At 39.2% G+C, this 18,778-nt stretch overlaps 1 protein-coding gene across 1 annotated transcript in view; it reads left to right on the forward strand.

Annotated features, from left to right (window-relative positions):
- The first annotated feature begins 310 nt into the window (after nt 1–310).
- Nucleotides 311–18,778, forward strand: part of trpm7 (transient receptor potential cation channel, subfamily M, member 7) — a 46,418-nt gene continuing 27,950 nt past the window's right edge. The window contains 8 exon segments of the mRNA XM_059349530.1: nt 311–523; nt 10,788–10,867; nt 12,137–12,175; nt 13,773–13,980; nt 14,441–14,654; nt 16,320–16,444; nt 16,600–16,771; nt 18,181–18,355. Coding sequence (XP_059205513.1) covers nt 521–523; nt 10,788–10,867; nt 12,137–12,175; nt 13,773–13,980; nt 14,441–14,654; nt 16,320–16,444; nt 16,600–16,771; nt 18,181–18,355 — 1,016 coding nt within the window. The 5' untranslated portion in view covers nt 311–520.

Below are 18,778 nucleotides of genomic sequence, written 5' to 3' on the forward strand. Positions count from 1 at the left end.
TATCTTTGTCTGGTCCTTCTTTTTCCATTCTTGTTATTTTAATTGCCCTATCTTTTAAAAAACTGCCTATGGACAAAGTGTTGCGAATTAGCACTTGCACAATGCATCTGGTCTGTCCAATGTAATTGCTATGTCCATATCAAATAAACACTAAATAAATGAATAAATATCATATATAAATAAAGTCATTACTGTAAATAAAACATGTGTATTTTCAATAAATAGATGGACTCCAGAGGGTTAATGTAATGTTTTTTGTTGAACTAAAACAAAGCGCACATGTGGCCGCTGGCTCCGCCTCGCAGCCATGTGACAGTGTGCTGGCTGAGTCAGCCGGCTCGTCATGCAGCGTCAGTCTGGAGTCGCACAATTATGAAAAAGCAACCTTCCGCTGGAGCTGCAGCCGAAGCGGATCTCTCCAGCGTCCACCGGGCTTTCCTTCCAAGGCTAACCGAGAGCACCGCTGATAGATGGATAAAAGCCACGACACAGCTCTTCCTGAGTCTCAACGGTGAAGAGAATGGTATGTGATCCTCTCCTCCGGGTTTTATAGTGTTGTCAAATGAGCGCGGAGGATCGTCGTGACTGATCGGGGCTTTGAGTGGCAGCTCCCCCCCATGCATGCTGCCTCCTGCCTGACAGGCACCCAGCCGAGACCCCGGTGGCGTTTGCTGACTGCCTGTCTGTATTGATACAACACTGTAATTCGCACGGAATAAGCAAAGTGTACACGGTGACACACTGTCTAGCGAGAAAACCCCAAAATCACACACGGGCGTAACGTTAGCAGGCTAAGTAGCTAGCTCGCTAGCGCTAAAGGCTAGGTACCTAACGGAAGCTAACTAGCGGTAGCTGGCTGAGGTTAGCAACGCTTTCTCTGCCAGGAGACAACAGAGACACAGCTTATTTCTGCACCAGACAAAAACAGACAAAGGATTGCTCTTCAGCACAGCTGGCACTTGTTTGAGACACATTTCTACCAGCTGTCTCAGTTGTCGGACAAGACACGCTGTCATTGCCAGTAACAAGTCAATGCCACCTTGAGTGGTTGCCAAGTCCGTTTAAACGGAATACTTTTATTCCGCCGGGGAAAGTTAAGTGATGATGAAATAGGGCATTTATTATCTTAGACTTTTGTTAGACCTCTGGACGCCCATTCATGACTTGTTTGCTGTGTGGTGACAGTGAAATATTGTAGGCCTGCTGCAGACAAGTCTCAACATTTGTGTTTGTTAGTTGTAACTTTTCCTCTTGGGCTGGGCCAGATTAACACTTTGCTGTACCCTGGGCAGCAATATTCAATCATCACGAACCCAGAATCACTATAATCTGGCAAAATACAGAATAAATTACAGTAATATACAATTAATATACTCAATACATCAATAACTAACTGTCATCAAGTGCATTTTCATGTACAGATGTACAAACGCTCATAGAATTACAAATGCACCACAATGTCCTCTTGTCAAGCCACTCACTCACATATGATGTTATGAAAACAAAACACATCAGCATCAGTATAATCTGGCAAAATTGACCCACTACATAGATAATAATAATAATAATACATTTTATTTGGAAGGCGCCTTTTTTGGCACTCAAGGACACCGTACAAAAAGATGGAAAAAGATAGGGAAGGAAGTGTCCTCAAAAATCAACACAAAAAAATAAGTAAGCAACCACTTTCAAAGCATCCAATATTTATTTAACAAAGCCTTTTCCCAGCACAAGAATCTAGAATCAAGTAGCATTTTGGTCATCAGCTCATTTTAAATAAAAATCACCCTGTCACCTTAAAATTCATTTTTGAACAACGGCTCCAATGGACAGTTTAACATATAAGCGAGAAATAACCAGATATTTTGCTTGTGTCCACAATGCCCTGGGCCCTTTAGAGGTCGTGGGCCCCTGGGCAATTGCTCTTGGGGATGGCAACGGCCTCCTCTTTTCCCAAGTATTTCCTGTCTAGTCTTCTATGGTGTAGCAGAGGGTGAATGGAAAGAGATGATGACATGTAGCCAAAGTTGTGAGTCATTATTGACCACGCTGTGTTGTTACTACACTGTGTGTGTAAGAGCTGGGTATTTTGACAATATTAGCTCTCCTTATATACACAGTACATAGATATTAACAATGCAATGGTAGTTTGAATAAGAAGTGAAAAACATGGATGAAACCCTTAGTCACAGTATACATAGTTTTAGATGATCATATTTGTTGTAGGTGTTATCTACACACGGTTTGCTGCGTACCCCGGTTTTGGAACCAAACTTTGCCGTAAATTCTGTATGTAATGTAATTACAGTTCTGTATGTAATGTAATTACAGTTCTATATGTAATGTAAGGTAGTTCTTATTATGCTGTTGTCTGTTCAAATGGTCGTATTGCTATCTGTCAGTCCTACCCATTATTTTCAACATTGCCCACCATGACCCGTGAAAACGTAAAATATAAAAGTGAGAAATTTTTGCAGTCTGAAGTTTGTCTTTGACAGAAGACATTTTTTTATCATCAGGCCACCTAACCCTATTTTGTGGTTATTGGCACTCAACTGGCCATGTTTATGCAGCTATAAAAACACAGACCCACAGTGCTTAAAGTAAAAACAGGTTAATTATAATAATGTGGATGTGATGTCTAGCAACTGCACACACATTAACTTGAATTAAATGGTCGCATACGTTTGTGTTGTGGCCTGTAACATGAGGAAAATATCATTACAGATGATATTTAATCTCCCTATTTGGTATTGATCTATAGGACCTACATATCCATTATACCCCGAGATGCCAGAGCAGCTGGTGCCTGTCTTTTGCCTCAGTGCAAAACTGTCTTATTTCCCACAGTGCTGGCCTGAGCCGGTCACATGCTCCAGCTTACATGAGGGACTCTCCTGTGCTGCTGCCCTGAACAGTCTGATAGTCTATTAGCAGTCTAATCAACTAATGCTGATTCAAGGCAGAATCAAGGCTTTGATCTATATTAACAATTGGTCATATAGGTCTTTATTACTGCAAGTCACAGTCTCTTACGTAATAGTGGATGGTTGAACTGGTCATCAGCTCAGGCTGTAATGCCCTGTGAGCTGGTAGAAACTGGTCTTGCATCACTTTGTTGTGCTCCAGAAATGATTGTGATTGTGTGTGTGTCTGTGTGTGTCTGTGTGTGTCTGTGTGTGTCCGTGTCCGTGTGTGTCCGTGTGTGTGTGTGTGTCCGTGTGTGTCCGTGTGTGTTCCCGTTTCAGCCTGCAGGGTGACTGTGGCATGCCTCTCTGAGCTCTGTTATCTCACTCTCTAATCCATTTGCACCACACACACACACACACACACACACACACACACACACACACACACACACACACACACAAGCCCATTTGAAGATGAGTGATAAAGTTTTTCCAATGGCCCTGGACTGGGTTTTCAAAAACAAAAAAACTGGTCACAGTCTCAGTTTGTTGATTTTTTTAATTTTTATGAATGGAGTGCTCCCCTGCAGATATTATCCATCTGATCCAGCTGACTTCTGTGGGCTTTGTGCTACCCAAAGAGCACTGGAGGGAAAACCAAGTTAGTATGTATTTTATCTCTTGTGTTGCAGTTATTAATATCAGTGTTCTCTCCAAGTTTATGGAACACTCAGATGCACATATTTGGTGGGGTGTTTGGGGATTCTCCCCCAAGAAATCTGCACATTTTTAAGTAATAAATATGCAATTTCACATTATTTTGGAACATTATTATTACCATATTTGAGTACAACAATATAGAACAGCTAGATAATACACAAACAACACACAAAAAGCTTAAGGACAAAACTTTAAGTTAAAGAAGTCCTTGATGCTCTCCATATGGAGTTTACAATAATTTGGCTGAGGTGGGCCCTAAATGGCCTGGGTGCTGTGCCTTTACCTTTATAATGGAAGGGAAAACCCTGAGTATGTGGAAAGAGAGGTATTGTCTTAGTCCCCCACTTTGTTAACAGTAACTTTGCATTGTCCCTGCTGCTATCTCCTGTCCTGAGACTGGTTAATCCTGGGTTTTCATAGGCTCGCATAACCATGAGCACCAGATGTTTAGATAGCCATCACATGGCTTACATTATTAGGTTATACAGCTGCTTGGAGGTAGGACTCAGGGTGGCATGCCAGCATGCTATCAGCTCGTGCTGTGTAGCCTTTTAAAGCTAAAGCCCAGAGGGCACGAGGGTGAGGGCTGGAGAGCCATCACACTTTGGTCTCATGACTATGAATTGAAGTTCCCTCCTTGATTCTTTCCAGGAATCTTATCCAAAGGTTATAAGGAACATTTCCCCTCCATTTAAAATATATTTATAGTCTTTGATCTCAACACAACTACGATGTAGCACAGATTGAAAATTGACAAGTTCTGTTTGCATTAAATGTCTCGTAGAGTGTGTGATCTATTCTCTTTAAATGAAGCCAATGCAAAGGCTTATTTTGATCTTGCTGACCCTTTCAAAAATATTAAGTAATATTGGTTATACTGGCTAGACTGAGACTTGGATATGAGCCAGGTCACAAAAGCCAGCATGTGAGATCTGAATTGGATACGCCTGTTGTCAGATGTATTTTAAATTTCTTACACTTTATTTAGGGATGCATAATATATATTGGTACCAAAACATTATTGGCTGATGATGGTACATTTTTATTATGTATAATTCCAATAGTAAAATTATAGCCGATAAATTAGCCACCTAATAATAAAAAGCCATTTGCTTTCATTGATTAAACAAGCCAAATTCAGTAGTTGTTGGTGGCCAGTCAGCAGTACAGAATATTGAATACATTGACATGTCTGATTTGACAATTATTTCAAAAGCATTTCATTTTAATTCCTAGACAACATGCTCTAGAAGAGCCAGATTGTGTTGGAAGTTGTTATGTACTTTACTAGAAACAATCAGCCCAGGTCATAGACCATTAAATAATCCATCTTTGCTCACAACATTTTTTTATCCTCTTTTTAAAATACAAAAAAATATGGAAATTGTTGTTTTTCGTCAGCATTGGCCATGAGAAGCAGGCAATTATTAGAACCGCCTGAAACAAATCCACATTGTGAAATTTTAAAAATGTATCCTTTTGATGAAATTTGATAGAACTCACTGTGTCCATGAAGGGTTAGATACATGGGACTACCTCAAAACATGTCTTTTTTTTTTTCACTTGTCTTTAAGTGTCGATTGCAAAATGAGTTTTTATTTAACTATTACATATCTGCTAGTTATTTTCTTAATTGTGTGTCCGATACCACAATTCCACCATATTTCCTAAAAGGTGACTTGAAATGCTTAGTTTTGTTCAACCAACAGTCCAAACCCCTAAAGATTTTTAACTGACTGTAAAATTAAACTTATAATGCAGCAGATATGCACAATTTTAAAACTGGAAGCAGAAGATTTTGGAAAAAATACTTAAATTATCCAAATAGTTGCATATTAATTTTCTGTCAATCAACTAATCCATAAATATAGTAATATTTTCATATCTAATTGGTCACAGTTCCAAAATGCATGATGCTTGTCTGTATCCAGACTTGAAGTACCTCTGCATGTAGCGTAGTGCAGCTGCAGCTGCAGCTCCCCTGTGATGTGACTTAATGCAGAGAGAAACAGCGGTGAGGCATTAAGGTTATGGCATGGAAAAACTCATGACAGGAGCCTTAGCTCACTGTAGCGTGGAGGATGGCCTAGTTCTGTGTCCGTGATTTAAACTATAGCCATATAACAGTGGTTCAATTCTAAAAATCTATAATAATAATCAAATATATATATATATGACAAAGATAAGGCACAAATTTGCTGCTCCATTTCATTCCATTTTTTTTCTCTTCAAACACAAACCAATTCATTGAAGCCATATCGCCAGTGTACTTGTATATTCATTTATCAAAGTAATTGAGGGAAAAAACGGCTTCTGCAGGTTCTGAGAACCACTCTTCTCTTTGGCTACTGCTCACATTAAAGTGCTGACCCCATATCCTCCACTCTTTCTAATGGGTAATAGAATTGCCAAGCCAGATGTTATCTCACCCCGTATTACGTCAGGCAGGGCCAGAGGAATGATGGGTCGACCAGCCAGCCTCGTTATATTGTTGGGAAAAAGAGTGAGGGGGAAGGAAGAGCTCAGTTGGCAAGGTTTCTGAGTTCACTCTGTGTGTGTGTGTGTGTGTGTGTGTGTGTGTGTGTGTGTGTGTGTGTGTGTGTGTGTGTGTGTGTGTGTGTGTGTGTGTGTGTGTGTGTGTGTGTGTGTGTGTGTGTGTGTGTGTGTGTGTGTGTGTGTGTGTGTGTGTGTGTGTGTGTGTGTGTGTGTGTGTGTGTGTGTGTGTGTGTGTGTGTGTGTGTGATCAGATTTGTGCGTCTCTGTAGGAACAAATTCGCTCTACATTCACATAAACACATGTTGGTGCAAATTACCACACACACGCACGGTTGCCCATAAACAAAACTCTCAGCCTCCTACATAGTTGAACCCGGAGAGAGATGGAAAGGTGCTGGGTTATATTTCCTACAGGAACAAAGTAATCATAAAACCTCTGAGAGGAAGAGGGAGGGAGCGAGGAAGTGGGAGAGTGTGCGTGTGTGTGTTTTTGGCAGCAGCTCTCAAGTGTTCACGGCTTTTGTTGCCTGACATTCTCAGGTACCATGGTTACAGGTTAGCACAGTCCTGCTTCCTCTGCCCCATTAACACTTTGTTAGATTGTTAGATTTGTTAAGACGACACCACTGTTGAGTTTGAAGGCATTCTTCCACAGTGCAGCACTGATTAGATCACTAATTTAAAAACCAAGGGGGCCTGAAGAGTCAGTGACCTGCAGTGTTTAATTACAATGCAGTCCCAGATTATGACATCATCTCAACAGAAGGGGTGTAACTATACATTGATTCAATGAGCATTTATTCAAATTGATACAGTGTAAAAATATAAATTCATATCATCTTTAAGATGCAGCTTTATTTTGGAACTCCCACTACATATTTATTATTTTTACTAACAAGAATGTGTATATTTTTTCTCATTTAAATGCTTTGAAGAGCTCAATAATGCAATTGTCAAATCATATCTTTTTCTTACTTTTTGTGTGTTGATTGATACTTTTTGTGTGTTGAAATGATATTATCTCATATTGATTGCATGTCCCTGAATTGAATCAAATCAAAATCGTATCATAGCAGCCTTTGTGACATCAACAAATATTGTGTCATTGTCCAGAGGATCAACATAATATTGTATCATGATGCAACTTGTTAGGCAGGCAACAGAGTAAAATCGATGAGCACCAATAAAAAGAGCTGTAGCTGATTACTTTGTTTAGTTAAAGGAATACGTTTGTAAAATATTGTAATTGTTCTTGTTTTGATTGAAGTAAATGGGGTTAACAACTTTGAACAGATGTTTTTATATAGTTTTTACAATCTCTCACACAACTTTTGCAGTAAAATTTCCGTCTCATTTATTTAGTCGTATGCTCACAACTTCCTAAACGCATGGACTTTGGCTAAAAGCATACTATTTAAAACACTTTTGCTTTATACAGTGTGAGTTGTGTGAGACTTTCTGAACAGATGGTTTCATATAGTTTTGCTATTGTTCAACACAGCCCCCCCCTTCACTTCAAATCATGAATAATTATTTCCATATATGGATTCAGCATGGAGGCAAATGAGGAAAACGGTGTTCAACACAGGGTTAGTATTAATTTCAATAATGGTCATTTTGAGGGTGAAATATTTCTTTAAGAAGCAGGCATTGACAATAGTATTGCTATTAGAGCTCGCTAATTAGCAAACCCAAATCAAATTTCCAATTACTGTTATCAGATGAAGTACAGAGCGTGTAATTATGGCACCAGCTGTGTCATAATTACACTCTTCATACCAGTACTATAACGTTAACACTATATACATTCTTGACTGTAATGATAGTATACTGTTCAAGAAATAAGTGTGTATATATATATATATATATATATATATATATATTTATATATATATATATATATATATATATATATATATATATATATATATATATATATTTGTCTATATATATATATATATATATATATATATATTAATGATCCTCACTAGTCAACCAACAGTCACATGTGATCTGCATCTGCCACTTTCAATTACAGAAACTTTTAAGTTTTGGAAAATACACTTTTTCTTTCTTTTTTTTTTCACTTTCTTACAGAGAGATCAGGAGAGTAATACCACTCTCTAATATTTGTCTGTTAAATATTAAGCCAGAGCCAGGCAGTTTGTTTAGCCTAGCATAAAGACTGGAAACAGGCAGAGACATTTATCCTAGCTCTGTTGGAAAGGTTAAAGTAGGAGGATAGTAGAGACAGTGTTATGCTAAACTACACTAATTTGTCGTGTGTGTGTGTGTGTGTGCGTGTGTGTGTCAAAGTCAAAATTTCAGGTCCATTAACTTTTGCTTTTCCCTCTAAATAAGTGGTTTTGATAATATATAAGTAAAGGTTTGTCTAAACTGTGGTTAACTCAGGCTTCAGAGGTTCAGCCTAAGCTTAAATACATATTGAAAGATGATAATTCCCTCTAAAATAATAATTTATACCTACAAAAACATCACATTTACCAGCTCATCAGTCAGGAGCAGGTTCACAATACATTTCAACTTTTAGACACACCAACTGCCTGCTGGATAAGAATTCTGCACAACAATCATAGATAACAAATCAGCAGAATTTCAGCAAAATGGAATTTGACTGAGACAAAAAATTGATGGCAATGCCAATGTTTGCAATATAACTGTAGGTCTAAACATTGTTTAAAATACAAAATTAAGATCCTTATATCAGCAACTCCTTTAATGCGCTCATACCAAGCATGTGCACGTTATGCACGACACTGACCCGTTAAGTAGGTGATTAATTGCTTTTTTGATCATAAAAAAATTAATAAATCAACATGATGGGATCGCTCTTCTGTATCTTTTTACAGCAAGTTTCTCCCAAATACTCTAGGCATACAGTAGCATTGATTACTGTCTTCTTTAGTGAATGGTTTAGGACTAATAAGAGAGAGGTAACATAATATAATAGAGTATTTTAACATCATTGGATTAGGACAGTAACTCAGTATGTTTTAATATGCACTGTCAGTGTCTCCTAATGCAGAGCTTTTCCATACAGGAGACTCAGTGTGAACATCGTGCCTTATGTTAGTATGTGAACCCATGTTTTGCAATTCATGTTGCTTAAATACACAGGGTTAACATTAGTTTAGTGCCCTCCATTTAATCTGGATTAACCTTTTTTATGCTTTTCTTTTGGATTTTTTTTTTTTTTTAAGTGCAGGGCCTGTGTTGTTGGGTTAGGTTTTGTGTGTACTGTATGAATCACAGTTGGTGGCGTGTCCTCAGTAGACAACTAGGTATATATCATTGAGGCCTCTGCCCATCCACTAATCCTCTCCCACACCCCCGCCTCCCTCGTCTCTTTCTCCCCAGCCTAAGTATAATATCTAGTTGGTCTCAGACACATTCATCTGCCCCCTGAGTGGCTTCTTACAGATTAACCGTGGATGGTGTTTGGAGGCTGCAACCTCTCACTGATCACTCAGCTTTTAACTCAGGCCGGATCTGTACGGTAACAGCATCGCTGTAGACTTTGAGACCTGTATGGAAATTTCTTCTGAGAGACGGAGATCGAAGGGGAGAGATTTGCTTGCTGATGATCCAGTGCTCAGGGGAGGCTGCGGTGACTGTGGTTTGTCCAGGAGATGCTTGAAGGAGCCTTGGCATGTTCCTGTACAAAGCCCTTAAACACAGAGATGAAGAGGAGTACTCTCAGGTACACACTCTGTGGCTCAGTGTCACTGGTCAAGCGGCAGAGTGACTTGTTTGTTTAGATGTTTCTGTGAAACCGCCATTTGTTATCAGGCAGCATAGAGGCTGTGGCACTATGGTTGGGACTCTTGCCACCAGAGATAAGATAAAACAATTTAGACAACTTCTGTTTCTCTGTCTAGTGTTGACTAGTGAGGATTATTTGCTCCAGCAGAGAACCACCTTCTTGTTACTGCCTGGTTCAAGCATTTTCATCCCTGGTTGCTGTAATACAATTGTTTGAGTTTCAGGAATAGTTGAGACGCTTTGGTGTAAAGCAGGTGACGGTGTTTGCAGGTTTCCCTCTTTGTGCCGGGAAGGATTAATGGTGCTAATCGCTCTGAGCTGTACTCCGGGGGGAACAATAAGGCGTGAGGCATTTAATTGAAAATTCCTGCAGCATAAATCCTTGTTTTAAAGGAATGGGAATTTTATTGCAGTTTATAACGCCAGCGGGCACCTGTAGCTGACTTGCCTCTTGAACTATAATTGTCCTAAGTAAATGTTTTTTTTTTATTTTTTATTAAAGCTTCTGATCCCTTTGATTTTCATAGACTAAATCCTGGATTAAGGGGTTACAAGCCCCCTTTTAGGATGTTCTGTTATTTTCGGAGAAAATTGTAATAAACTAAGTAAAACTGACAGCTTACCACTTTTGGTTTATCCCCATGTACTTTGTACTTGCTTTGCTTGTCTTTGTGAAACTACAGTGGATATTATATCAGCACTGTGTGTGAGTGCACTCAGCTGCTGCACAGTGGAGCATTGTTTTTAACATCCACAGGGGACAATTTTCTTAGCAGCTTGACTTCTTTCAATGTAAACAAAACAAAGCCTTGAACACGTGAGGACCATCAGCTGCTCCCCACTGCTCACAATATGCAACTGTTTCTCTTTTGTCCACAGTCCCAGAAACCCTGGATAGAAAGCACTTTCACCAAGAGGGAATGTGTGTACATACTTCCAGTGTCAAAGGACCCCCACAGGTATGTGCTCAGACGGACTGTAGTGTGCTGCCGTGTGGTGTTCGCCATGGAAACCGTGTAATTGTATGGTGTGTGTAAAAGAAGGCCCAAACCCTAACCACTGCTCTCCCAAAGAGTAAATGAGTCTGTTTCCACATGATTTTGATGTTTATGTCTGTCACTATAATTACAGTGTTAAGTGAAGGGGGAGACCAGTGATGACCCTGTGTATCATATCTTTTTTTCTTTAAAAAAATAAAAATAATTTCCCATCAGTCTGCTATTTTAGTGTGGAGCTAGAACAATGACATTGAATTAGTTTTGGCATCAAAAATAAAAGTTGTCATTGAAAATAAATCAACTTTTATTGTCTTTTTCTTTCAATAGTTATGAATTTTTGTGGTGACAGTTTTTTTCCCCCCCAGTCCGATGTTTCTTTTTTTAATGAAATTTCTTTGACAGAAAATTAAATTATAATATGATTCTAAAGTTTAAAAAAAGATTGTTTGTTTACCGTGTGTGTGTGTGTGTGTGTGTGTGTGTGTGTGTGTGATGTGAAACAGGATTTTCTGGCAGACTTACTGGAATCTTACAAAGCAGTGTTAAAACTGCAAAAGGCCTCTTCTTGGCTTTGCATGCAGGCCAGTTATTCACTTTGTACCATGTGTGCATGAGAAGCACACACGAAATATCTTAATTAAAGGGACAGCAGCTGGAACCAAAATCATCCAGTTATAAAGAAATGAGCAAATAAGAACTTTTTGTTTGTTACTTTCTTATTCTTATTTAATATGAATTAGTTTCCCACAGTTGTGTGTGTATTCACTGTTTCACCACCTCCTTTGTGTGTAATCCATTTCTGTTTTTAGTTACACTTTGAAGAAATGGAAGTCACAATGATACAGGGTTACTGTTTTCCCTTGTGTTTTTCTTTTAAATCAATTATTTGCCATTGGATTTTGTCCACTAACTGCAGTATGTGCTGCTGTTCCAAGATGATTCAGAGGTGTTGGTGAACATAGATCCATTTAACATGGGGCCAAAGGCCTGCATGTGACTGTGATCAAAGTGAGAGTCCCCTTGGCAGGTTTCACAATGCTCTCTTGGTTAAAGGCCAATCTAACTGGGCTGCCTGCCCAGCTGACCGATAACCTTCATTAATGTCCTCAAACTTTGTTTATTGTGAGCTTCCTTCTGACCAGAGATCACAGCATTATAACTTTATTTATGCCTTTGCAACTTAACTTCACATTTTGATAAAATTAATGATTACCTTGCTATTCCTTCCAGATGCCTTCCAGGATGCCAGATCTGCCAACAGCTAGTCCGGTAAGTATTTTTTTAGTCTTTGTTCCCCTCATTCTTTGTTACCTGACAGGATAAGCCTGGGAGAATCAACACTAACCAGTTACTTTACACCAGAAAAGGCCTGCAGGCAAATTCTCTTACAATGTATTCCCACTGAACAGGAAACGATGAACCTCCAGGCTTTATGTGTCAGCATTCACATTCTCGCGTAAGGCAGCCAAAGGACATGTGAAAACAATAAAGCTTAGGTTTGTCATTGTATGTAGTGTTAATAATACATTAATGAGGCACATTAAAAGTCAGTTAAAACAATTTAAGTAATTTCCCCCTGGGCATTAATAAAGTACTTCTAATTCTGATTCTGATTCTGAAATTCATACTGAATATTGAAAGTCTTTTATTTGAGATTTTCGGAAAGCTAATGTTAGCACCATAGGTTGTTTGAAAATGTCGTCACATACCCCTTGTCAACCAAGGTAGTTCCAGGGCCGGTTTGGAGTCGGTGCCTAATCGTGAACCAGTTCTTCGCTTTTCGACAGCCTAAGAACCGACTCTTGGCCAGGAAAGCTGGTTCCAGAGTAACACCAACGCTTTGCTTGTCTTGAACCACGAACCACTTACATCAGGGGCTGGGGGTGTGACTCACAAGACCAACTAAAACGTGTATCATTCATTTTTATTTTATTTGTTGAACAGCTAGCATTAGCTTACAACAAAGTCTAACATTAACATCTTAGGTTCAGTGCTAATAAGAAAGTAATCACCATCCATAGCATTCAAGATGAACAGAACAGATGTGTTGTTATATAGACGTATACAGTGAGGTAATGACATGGCTCTCTAGTTTGTGGAAAAGCAAACAGGTTCTGAAATGGTTCGCAAGTTGAATCAACTGAGAACCAGCACCTACTCAGCCCAGCACTAGAACTAGGTTTGCGTTGGTTGAAAAGGGGTATCAGTGGACTTTTGATATTTTCAGTTGTCAGCCATTTAAATTGTCTTAAATACATGCTTGATGGCTACATACATGATAGCGTAGCTAAAGCTCCATGTTCCTTTGCAAAAAGTCACTTTTGTCAATTTTCCCATGATATTATTTCTCTGCTTTTGAATATTTGGACAAAGTGACTAAGGCTGAGTCCTTGTCGCAGCGGACCCAGGTTCCAATCTCTCCGTCACTATCAAATAAAACATGAAAAATGCCCAAAAAATAAATAATCTTTTAAAGAGGAAAATAATTATCTGTCTCGTTCATCGACCCACCTGTACTTTCTCTTTTCATTTTGCTGTGTTCGGGATGCTTCTAATCATTAAGTTGCTAAAATAGCGGACACGGTATGAAAAAAACACACAAACATAGTGAGAGGAAACGCCAGGTGGACAAAGCATTTCAAAACAGAGATAATCTGGGTTTGCTTTAACTATTGTTTAGCTGGGGAGGAGGGGCCAAATTTGAACATTTCAACAACTCCTGCATAGTATGCCTTTAAGCAGAATGAAATTGTGCTATTGTTAATCATCTGGTTTATCTGTGTTCTACAATATTTTCTGTCAAGATGTGTAGAAATTAACAAGTATATAAGTGTATCAATTAAAATGGATTTTGTTTGCACTTTAGATGCTGCTGTGGGCGGCTGGTGCGGCAGCATGTTGGCTTCACAGCCAGCTTGGCCACGAAGTACTCGGACGTGAAGTTGGGTGAAAACCCCAACCTGTCCATGCCCGAGCTGGAGGAGTGGTCGGTGGAAAAACACACAGAGGCGAGCCCCACTGACGCCTATGGTGTCATCAATTTCCAGGGAGGGTCTCACTCGTACAGAGCCAAGGTAAGGAGGGCAAATTGTTCTCTGCTGAAGGTCATGTTGGTTATGTAAAAAGGCAGCTTGTGAGTCTTGATAACTGTAGCATGGATTGCGGAAAACAGGTCTTACGGTTTTATCCTCAGCGTAACCACTCATTATGAAAATTTGTTTACATATATTTAATCATGTGTATTAATGTAATGAGCACGATTCCTTAAGATACTTTTAAAAAAAAATGTATAACACTGTGGTAAATAAGAAAATGAAAATTAAAGGATCATGGTAGAAGTCTATCCCCACTCTTTATTACGGATAATAAATTATTAATCTCCCGAGTTTACCTGATGAGTCAATCAATCAATTATTAATTTTCCTACCAAACGTTTGTTCGTTTAAGCTTCTCGGATGTGATGTAACGCTGCCTTTCTCTGCTTTATGTGTCCGTGTGAACGTGCTTCTCCTGTGTGTGTGCAAACGTGGGCAGTATGTGCGTTTGTCCCACGACTCGCGGCCAGAGAGCATCCTCAGGCTGATGCTGAAGGAGTGGCATATAGAGCTTCCTAAGATCCTCATCTCTGTCCATGGAGGAGTTCAGAATTTCGAGCTGCACCCACGCATCAAGCAGGTGGTGGGCAAAGGCCTCATCAAAGCTGCAGTCACCACGGGGGCCTGGATCCTCACTGGAGGGGTCAACACAGGTGTGTAGTCAGACAGAGATTATAGTAGTTTTGACTAAGAAATAAAAACAAAGGGATGAATGCGTAGTTCACATGCTATTGAATTGATGTGGCAGCCAAATAACTCTTACTTTCCACCCCTGCTCCCTTACATAATACTCAGCTCCTACATTGTACTCAAACCTGCACAAACACACAGCCACTATCAGTGTGTGATGCGCTGATGTAGCAGAAGCTGTAATACCTGGCTCTAAGCGTGTCATTTAGCTATGCGTCGTGGCCGAGGTGTGTCTGCAGCCACAGCACAACGTTAAGATGGTGTGGTCTGATCATAGTGTTTAAATCATTACTCACAGGGTCAATTACCCAGACCAGTGATTACTTTTAATGCCTCTGGCACCCTGACCAGTTGGGATGGTCTCCTGAATCACAAATTACTGCTGAATCCATGAAATCCATTAGCTGAGGATTGTGGTTCACAAACAACCCCAGGACTAATGTACTTGCTATGGACTTTTCCCATATGTGGCATTTTGGTCACAGAAGCTCGGGTGTTGTGTCTACCTCTTATCACATGCATGGTTAATGGAATCTACTGATACTGGTCATATATTAATTCCCAAATACATATGTTAAATTAACACTTTGTTAATGATTTTTTTCTTTTACTTTACTTAATTACTCACCTTGTGTGTTGTTTTGATGAAGATTTCATGAGGTTCCAAAAATGGCCTAAAACATATTTTATCATTAATTATTTAAATGTTTGCCAGGCTTCAACTTCAACAAAACTGTATGATAACATCCATTGACAAACGAACAAAAGTCATGCAGAATAATCCAAGTCTCATTTATCTGCTCGATGCTTACGACTTCCCAAAGTCTGAACCTAAAGCCATTTCATTTTTATTTTTATTTTTTCACATTTTACAATATATAAGTCCTGCACCTCTATGGAATCAGCTCAATCATGGCTAGAAGTTGGAATGACTTAAAAATGTCTTTAAAGCAGTATAACAAAGCTATGATAGCATATAATAAGAAAAAAAGGAAATGCAAGTTGAATTTATCTTTTTTTAAAACTGGAATAAAATGACATTTCTATATGCACTTTTCCAAGTGCCCACAAGTGTCATAAATATTTGAAAAAAATAGTGTCCCCGCCTGCTATACATTTTTAACTATTTGCATCTTTCTCTTGCAACCTCTCCTGTCCTCTCCTCTCTGCTCTGTGTAAACAGTCTGCTGTTCTGTCTGATTTTCATTGACTATTTGTCACATTACCGTTTGTCTCAGCAGAATCAATCATGGCTTCACAGAGTCACTGAGGAGTGCAGAATTTAATGTTTTTAACAGGATCTGCTTTTTTTTTTTTTAAAGTCGTTTTGACAGAAATATCACAATTTTAAGTCTTGTTTTGGATACTTTTTCAAACGTAACCTTTAATCCGCTCAAGGACAGTTGGAGAGACCTTTCTTTAGCGATCATTTAAAGAAAACAAATGTTTCAGAGGGCTAAACACTTCTGCCGCTAAGCTGGTGAAGTGTTTTTAAATAGTAAGAAGTATAACTTTTAGGGGAAGGTTTTAAGTGAGGCATGGCAAAGGTTAAGTAGCAATAAAAGCTTGAAAGTCCTGTCCAAGACTTAGTGAAAGTAAATTGATTGTTTCATGTTTCCTTCCTAAAGGTGTGGCAAAGCATGTGGGAGATGCTCTCAAAGAACACTGTTCAAGATCATCAAAGAAAATTTGCACTATCGGGATCGCACCCTGGGGAGTCATTGAAAACCGGAACGACCTTATTGGCAGAGACGTAAGATGCAGCTCTTACATTGTCATTTATTTGAGATTATCTCAAAAGATCTTTGACAGCAAATGCTAAGATACCTGATAACCTCTGTTTTCTGTTTAATCGATTTTTGTCTCCTTTTCTTTTCCCTTTTGCTGCCTTCTCTGTCCACACGGCAGATCATCGCTCCGTATCAGACGCTGCTAAACCCCCTCAGCAAACTAAACGTTCTCAACAATCTGCATTCCCATTTCCTCCTGGTGGATGATGGGACGGTGGGCAAGTACGGCGCTGAGGTCCAACTGCGGCGGGACCTGGAGAAGCACATCAACCTCCAAAGAATACACGCACGTAAGAAAAACTTCTTTGCTTGGATTTTTGAGGGGTCACTTTGGATATTCAGTTAAAAGCAGTCTGTAGCTTTTAAAAAAAAAATGATGCAGTGTCATTGTTTGTGTGGTCTCATCTCGTCCTACGCAAAATAACCACAATTGACACATTAAATGACTGAAATCCATAGCGTCATGTAAGAAAAATGTTTTTGCCAACTTGAGTTTATTTTTGTCCAGAGGAATATTCTTTTATTGTCATTTTCCTGTTAGTGGCTTTGAACTTGTACATCAGAAAGATTCAACTCCACTGCAACTCTGAGTCTATGTTATGTTTTCTCTTTTACTTGTAAATGATGAGCATGAAACATAAAGTTGTCACAAATTTCCCTGAAAATGTCCCCATTTCTCAGAAGTGCCTCCCACAGACTGGGACACAACTCCTCTCTCTTGTTTAATTTTGACTTCACAAGCATCATTGACAATGGACAATAACTATGATGTGTGATTTATGAATAATAATATACATTCAAACTCTAGTCTTTCTCTGTATTTATTGTGAAATAAAATACTGTCTTTGTCGTGTCAGTCAGTGAACTTGCCATATGGTGAAAATCAAATATCATGATATCTATATTGCATTGATATAGTAGGGTTGTCTATTGTTTTTTTCACAAGATTTACACAATGAGATTTTTTCAATGTGGATCTAATGACTCAGTGGGTAAAGGCAAATAATAGAACAGTCTGGTAGGTTCAGAAATGTCATAATTGTATTGTAATGCAGCCTTAAATCAGGAAAAGACATTGCTGGGGAGAAACTAGGATGATGTCTAGTTATGATATATGAATATAATATCGACATATTGCCCAGACCTACATTAGAAACTGCTTTTCAGCCTTTTCTAAAAGAGCAGTTCCGCCAAAGTGGCATAAAATTACCATCAAATTACTCCAAAAGGCATTCATTCATTTCAGTTACATTAAACAGAAGGAAGCTACAGTTTGCTTATTTCTTCCTTTTTGACACTTTGCACTGTCTGTTAAGTGTTCCTGGAAAAAGTTACTTGACTAATTCATGTATGAAGCAAGTTAACTGTTCCCTTTTGGTTGGATTTACTTCAGGAAGTGTAGCCAGCCACAGGGAGACAGCCAAAAGACGAGTGCTTATTTGGCATCAATAAATTCTATGGTGGACAGTTTTCAGTACATACCCTTCAGATGGGACTTAACTCAAAGGTGTTGCATTATGAAGTCTGTTTGTCTTTGGCGTGGTGGAAACTAGGTGATAACAGTGGGTCGGTTATTATCATCTCAACCTCTTACAAACTGTCACTTGGGTAGAGCAGTATGAACATGACATTGTTGCTGAAGGGAGTAATGCAATATAAACCAAAACATGAAGCACACTCTTTGTTTTATCTGTTGTAGGAATCGGTCAGGGTGTTCCTGTTGTGGCTCTGATCTTTGAAGGGGGTCCCAATGTGATCCTGACCGTGCTGGAGTACCTTCAGGAGAGCCCTCCTGTCCCAGTGGTGGTGTGTGAGGGGACTGGCCGTGCTGCTGATATTCTGGCCTATGTCCACAAGCAGACCGAGGAGGGAGGGTAGGACTCACACACACACACACACACACACACACACACACACACACACAGTGGCGTTCCGAAAGGAAATGTAAATGTAGGGAATGAATAGAGAAACGGAAATATTAATTACGTATGGGGGGGGGGGTCAAGGTTTCAGCAAGTTTCTGTCATAAAAAATTTAGATTTGTGGTTAAAAATAATTGTTCATGTTGAAGGATTAGTGAGAGAAATGTCAGAATGCTGCTGTTAGTCATGAATCATTTACTGTGTTGTAGGCAGTGATGTTCTTCTTTTTTTTGGCAATTCCTTTGATGGCAGCATCGTTGGTGGCTCTCATCTATTTCTGTCCCAGAAGGATTTCTAACAGCCCAGCCGCAGCCCAGTCTGTTATAAAAGAGTTGAAAATAGTTGAACTCGTGACAGAGTGCAGTTAAAAGTAAC

Source organism: Centropristis striata, chromosome 2 (assembly GCF_030273125.1).
Source record: "Centropristis striata isolate RG_2023a ecotype Rhode Island chromosome 2, C.striata_1.0, whole genome shotgun sequence".
In the NCBI taxonomy this organism is placed as follows: domain Eukaryota; kingdom Metazoa; phylum Chordata; class Actinopteri; order Perciformes; family Serranidae; genus Centropristis; species Centropristis striata.